At 43.6% G+C, this 6,106-nt stretch overlaps 1 protein-coding gene across 1 annotated transcript; it reads left to right on the forward strand.

The window, feature by feature from the left end:
- The first annotated feature begins 477 nt into the window (after positions 1-477).
- USP50 (ubiquitin specific peptidase 50) lies at positions 478-4,620 on the forward strand. The gene is made up of 5 exons (XM_049812554.1): positions 478-629; positions 1,057-1,252; positions 1,879-2,076; positions 2,569-2,711; positions 3,851-4,620. Exons 1-5 carry the CDS (start codon positions 478-480, stop codon positions 4,107-4,109), a joined length of 948 nt encoding a protein of 315 aa, XP_049668511.1. The 3' UTR covers positions 4,110-4,620.
- Positions 4,621-6,106: the final 1,486 nt, after the last annotated feature.

The following is a 6,106-nucleotide window of genomic DNA, read 5'->3' on the forward strand; positions in this document are numbered from 1 at the left end:
TGGACTGCAACCTACAGTTTTAGGAAATAAGTACCAGACCACTGAGGAAATGAAATACAATATGGATTCTGTAGGGAGAAATGCTTGAGGTAGTTATTTACATCTGGTTATAGTTTTTGAGTAATTGTGTATGGAGTCAAAGACTGAGTGGAATTTTAGGAATAACTAACTCTAAAACCTCAGGTATTTAAATAATACCTCTTAATGATGTATCTCACTGTATTGGGAAGAGCTTAGTGTGGGAAATAGAGAGTCTTTACCACTGTATTAGCTTGATGAAAGTAAATGTGAGTGTAACTTATAAAGAAGATCCTGAAACAGCAGGAAACGTCTCCTCAGGACAGTACTGCTTTCTAAAAAACGTAATAGAAAAAGCACTGCAGCATTTTAGATTTCCACCGTTGTGGGTTTTTTCCTAGGAGGTGGAAGTATGGCTCCATTTGTTTGGAAAGCGTGAAGTATTCCTGCAAGGAACCAATGGAGGAGATGAACAGCCAGCACCCAGGGCTCACTGGTCTGAGGAATCTGGGCAACACGTGCTACATGAACGCAATTTTGCAGTGCCTTTGCAGCGTGCCACCGCTTGTGGAGTATTTCCTCTCAGGAAAGCATAAAGCAGTCCTACACAAGTAAGTTGATTTATTCAAGCTACTTGTATTTTTCTGCTTGGCACTGCCATTTTCCTTCCAAAGGATATGTGTTGCCATGAGAATGTCCGAGGCAGCCACCTACTAGCTCCCCACCAGGCAGTTACAGTCAAATTGGCCACAGGCTGGTTTCCTTCTCCTTCCTCTGAAACCGAGTCGTTTCCTTGCTGGGTACCTCGAGTATTATACTTTGTCATTTTGACAGTAATACCAGTTACTCTCATTGCTGTCTCGATGATGACTCCTACTACTTTCTAGTATCTGTGGAGACCCTCAAACTAAATGACAAGCTGACAGAGCAATACTGTACCTGTGTGTATTTTCTAAGTTTATGTATTATGTTCCCATTTGAAGGTAGAGCCACCATCTCTTCATGCTTTACCTGAAACTTATGTTTTTTTTTTCCAAGAGAGAATGGCGAGTCTGCAACTGCCTTTGGCTCGTTGATATCTGATATGTGGCTTGGAGAGTTTGACTGTGTTTCCCCGGAGGTTTTTCATTCAGTCCTTGGGAAGCGGTACCCAACTTTTAGCAAGAGGACACAGCAGGATGCACAGGAGTTTCTGATCTGTGTGCTGAATGAGCTCCACGAGGGTCTCAAGAAGGTGAGAGCCCACCTGTGGTGTTCTGGGGCTGTAGCTGTTTCCTCTTTGAATTTCATGGTTTAGCATTCCATGTAATAATTGCCTGTCCTCCTCTTCTGAACTACATGATGTGGCTGCTAAAAACTGTCATTTTCTTCCTTTGTTTCGTACCCATGAACACACAAGAATTCATTTGCTTCTTGTCTAATGCTACATCAAATTGCAAGCCCCATTTAAACGATAATGTTGTCTATAGCTCCATTAGCCTCACCCCTCCCTCTCCTTGCTCCTTCCACGCTTTACATTCTTCCAGTTTTTCATCTGCCTGAAACCTTCATGTCTGCCATGTCCCCATGTCTACCTTTCTCCTCTTCAGACCTACTGATAAAGAGCTTGTCTAGCAATTAAATCCCTCCCACCTAATGTCTACAATATTACATTTTTGTTTAATTTCTCTCAGAAAAGGAATTTAGCTTACTCTGCATGTATGAAACATCAAGTAAAATAATAGCATTTTAGAGCCTAGTTCTGTGACAAGACTAACTACTAGCCTACACAGGCAGTGGGCAGTGACCATTAAAACCCAGTGAAGGCACTTCTGAAACAGTTGGTTCCTTACATTTTGTGCATTTTTTTCTTCTGTATAGTCGAGCAAAAGAAGGTGCGTAACTGATGGAAAAGCAAGCAGAGGGAGTGTCAGTGAAACATCTATTATCACACAGTTATTTGAGGGACAACTCAGTTACAATATCATGTGTCTGGAATGCAAGACCACCATCGACAGACCCGAGAGGTTCACTGTTCTTTCCCTGCCCATCCCTTCCAAAAGTGCATGCTCTCTGCAGGTACGACGTCTACTACATTCCTGCTGGTTTCTGCTTTATGTGGCAATAGGTGGCTTAGACTAATGCATATTACTAAAAAGATGCAGGTTTTTGGTTACTTTGGTTTCCTGGGCACTAACGGACAGTCTTTGAACTGGTCCTAAGAGATGTGGGGTTTCTATACTTGTCTCTGGACCGCAGAGGCTGGTAAGGTTATGGGAACAACACTCCTCAGTTGCCATGGATGAGGGATGTTAAGATTGTTCAATAGTAACCGTGAGGGTTTCTTTCACTCATCCAAGTATTTCCTCATTTGGGGGGGAAAGGAAGCCAATGTTGGCAGCTTTGTGTTTCAAGTGTACTTGTAATGTTAGCCTTGCTACGTCATGCTTTGATTAGGAAGAGAGCTCCAAAATATGGCAAACCTGTCTCTTACCTTGGTCAGGACCTTCAGGGGTGGAGAGCTGTTTGACCAAATGATTTTTTTATTATTTTTTTTTTCTTCTTTGACAGGACTGTCTCAAATGTTTCTTTCAGCAAGACATACTGACTTGGAACAACCAAATCCAGTGTTCCTGGTGTGGAACAAAACAAGACGCTACAGTAAAGGCCACCATAACCAAGGCACCGCAGATCATTATTTTCCACTTAAAGAGGTATAGTCTATATGGGGTAGGACATGGCCATTTCCTGGGATTTGTGAGACATCACTTTCATTTACATAAAAGGAAAAAAAAAAAAAAAAAATCACTGCAAATGAGTATTTTTAGTATTTTTGATATCTGGAAGCTAAACGGGCAGTTACAGAAATATACCTGTCAAACAAGCAAGCTGCATTCCTGAAATCTCAGACAAGGTGTTCTGCCTTACTCTGTATTGCAACCCACCAAATTTCATTCACTGATTTTGGGATCTCTTCTCCAAAGGGAAGAAAAACTCCACCGAGGAGTGACTGACTACAGATTAGTACAGCAGTTCATGTGGTCAGATATCCCTGTGAACATGAGTTCTTGAGGCAAGTGGGAGAGATTGTGACTTGGGTTCTAAGGGCAGGACCGAAACAGGGCATTTTGCTTGTCATTATTTCAGCTGAGACACTGTGGTTTTGTTTACTAAACAACTGGGTCTACACTAAACAGAGAGGTGCATCACTGTAAGAACTCCTGCTTAGGAGACTTTACTAGCCGCACGTGGCTAACTGCTAAATTTATTAAGAATTTATTCCTAACAACTTCCCACCTATAGGGAAAATTACTCTGGAATGATTTGGCTTCCTAGAACTACATTATGTAAAGTTATTATTTAGTTGCCCGTTATGCATCTGCTTTCCTTGACATGCTCAGAGGAACTTGTGATCCCCAGCTGCAGCCCTTGACCACATTGTAAATATTTAAAAGTATAGTGTTGTACTAAAAGTTACAGAAGAAAGAGGGATGGAGACTGGCACAGAAGAAGAGCTGACAACAGCAGTGCAGTCCAAAATGTTTAGGACACAGTGACAGCGATGCAGAGATTTGACTTCTGTCTGCTTTTGGTACCTGTGTCCATTTCTAGTAGAAAGAAGGATCAGGAAGCAAGAGCTTTGCTTTTCTTGCTGGACATCTCTAGTGGGTTTAGTGCATTTTCTGTCAGTTTACTGTAATACTCAACATTAATACAGATCTTTCTCTTTCAAAACACTAGGTAGTTATTTGTTGTTTTTCCCTTCCCCTAGGAAAACGAGTTAAGCAACCACCACAATGCAAGAAAGAAGTAAGTTTAGTGTTATTTAAAATGGTTCCAAAATTTGTTACAGGTTTGAATGGCAAGGCAAGCACAAAAGGAAACTCTCAACTGACATCTGCTATCCACTCAGCAATCTGGATCTCTCTTCCTACAGTTCCCCACTTTTCTGCAAGGATGCAGAGTACAGCTTGTGTGCTGTAGTGGTGAGCTTTGCCTTTCCTGCTTTTATTTGTAAAGCCTGGCCTCACGGAGCAGATGAAGCTAGTGTTAGATATGTTTTTCATGCACCTCTTTTTTTTTTTTTACCTGCCATGGACATATTCCAGTAACAGTATGTAACCAAGAAAGAGAGGAGAAGTTATCGCTTCTCTCTCCCTCTTTCCCCCACATCCCAATTTTAAAAAGCACACACTCCTGGTACATAATGCCTGGTTAGAGCCTCCTCAGCATAAACTCACAAGCTGATCCTGCATGGATCTTGTTTATAAATAAGGATTAAATGGTCTCTTTTTCCATCACTCACTGCAAGTGGGGCCTACTTATAGCGACCCATATCCGGGCTAATAGCTGGGCTGCAAATTTAACATTGCAAAATGGAGAAGCATAATCATCATCTATTTGCTCTGTTTTAAAGCATTTACTTGAATTAACATTCCTTGCTGTAGACCAAAGGGGGCTAGAATCTTCTCTCCCACCTTTTCCAGGTGCAAACAAAAAATGATTGCCAATTTCTAGCTTTGCCTGTAAGGAGAAAGAGCGAGACTTCTGTTTTAACAGACCCTGTTGTTTGTTACAGAACCACTCTGGTTTTCTGGATGATGGCCACTACACGGCGTTCTGCAAGCACTCAGTCACCAAAAACTGGTACAACTTCGATGATGCACAGATCACCAAGATCCCAAATGCCTCAGTGCAGTCTGACACAGCGTATCTCCTATTCTACATCTGTCAAGGCCTCCTCTGCACCCATTAAAAATCTGCTAGTGATGGAAAGCGAACAGTGAGTAGGCCAGCAATTAGAATTCATTGGCAGTATTAGCCGAGTCCTGTTTCATCAATAAACTAGAGCATTTGCACTACCAATCATCTGTTGTGGTCTTTCAGCAAGTAATTTCTAGAGAGAAGAGTTACAGCTTCCGAGCCTGCTAAAGAACATGCATCCGCTCCATTTGTACAAGGTCTGTTTGTTTTCAGTGACAAACCTCGTACATCCCTCAAAAGAACACTGGTGTGGGTTAGGCCCAGCCAGCAACAAAGCACCATGCGGCCGCTCGCTCATTCCCCCCCCACTGGGATGGGGAGGAGAAAATATAACGAAGGGCTCGTGGGTCGAGACAAGGACAGGGAGGGATCACTCACCGATTATGGTCACAGGCAAAAACCAGACTTGACCTGGGGCAAAAAAAACCCAAATCAATTTGTTACCAATCACATCAAAGCAGGATGAGAAGTAAAACCAAATCTTAAAACAGCTTGCCGTCAGTTCGTCACACATTGTCTCTGCCGCTCCTTCCTCCTCAGGGGGAGGAATCCTCACACTCTTCCCTTGCTCCAGCATGGGTCCCTTCCACAGGCTGCAGTCCTTCAGGCACAGACTGCTCCAGCACGGGCTTTCCCATGGAGTCACAGCCATCTTCAGCGGCATCCACCTGCTCTGGCGTGGGCTCCTCCGCATGCTGCAGGTGGGCATCTGCTCCCCCGCTCACCTCCATGGGCTGCAGGGGGACAGCCTGCTGTCCTACCACGGGCTGCAGGGGCATCCCCTCCTCCGGTGCCTGGAGCACCTCCTCCCCCTCCTTCTTCAGGGACCTTGGTGTCTGCACAGGTGTTTCTCTCACATCCCACTCCTCTCTCCACTACACGTTTCCCCTCTTAAATCTGTTACCCCAGAGGCACTACCACCGACACTGACTGGGTTGGCCTTGGCCAGCAGCAGGTCCAACCTGGAGCTGGGGGGAGCTTCTCACAGGAGCCACCCCCTCCCCCGCTACCAAAACCCCACCACACAAATCCAAAACAAACACAAATGCTGAGCATATAGATGCACTTACCTGAAAATTCCTCTTTCTCTGTTGGTTAAATATATTGCATTGTTTTAAGCTGCCTTGCAGAAACTGATAGTAGAATACTAAGCTGAAAGCATACAACCAGACCACTGAGGGTATGTGTTTCAGAAGAGAGCAGGGCATGAAGTGACCATTAATGTAAGAAATAAAAAGACATTATTCTAGTACTGTCACTTTTGTCCCTCTAGCACTGTAGATTTGTTTACAACTTCTAAGCTTTTGGAAAACAATCATCATTCCATCAGCAAGACACAGGCACA

Source organism: Accipiter gentilis, chromosome 10 (assembly GCF_929443795.1).
Source record: "Accipiter gentilis chromosome 10, bAccGen1.1, whole genome shotgun sequence".
Lineage (NCBI taxonomy): Eukaryota > Metazoa > Chordata > Aves > Accipitriformes > Accipitridae > Astur > Astur gentilis.

Coding starts and splice junctions, on each gene's coding strand:
- USP50 (XM_049812554.1), top strand. CDS start 478: ATGGAGGAGATGAACAGCCAGCACCCAGGGCTCACTGGTCTGAGGAAT. Junction 630..1,056: donor CATAAAGCAGTCCTACACAA/GTAAGTTGATTT, acceptor TTTTTTTCCAAG/AGAGAATGGCGAGTCTGCAA. Junction 1,253..1,878: donor TCCACGAGGGTCTCAAGAAG/GTGAGAGCCCAC, acceptor TCTTCTGTATAG/TCGAGCAAAAGAAGGTGCGT.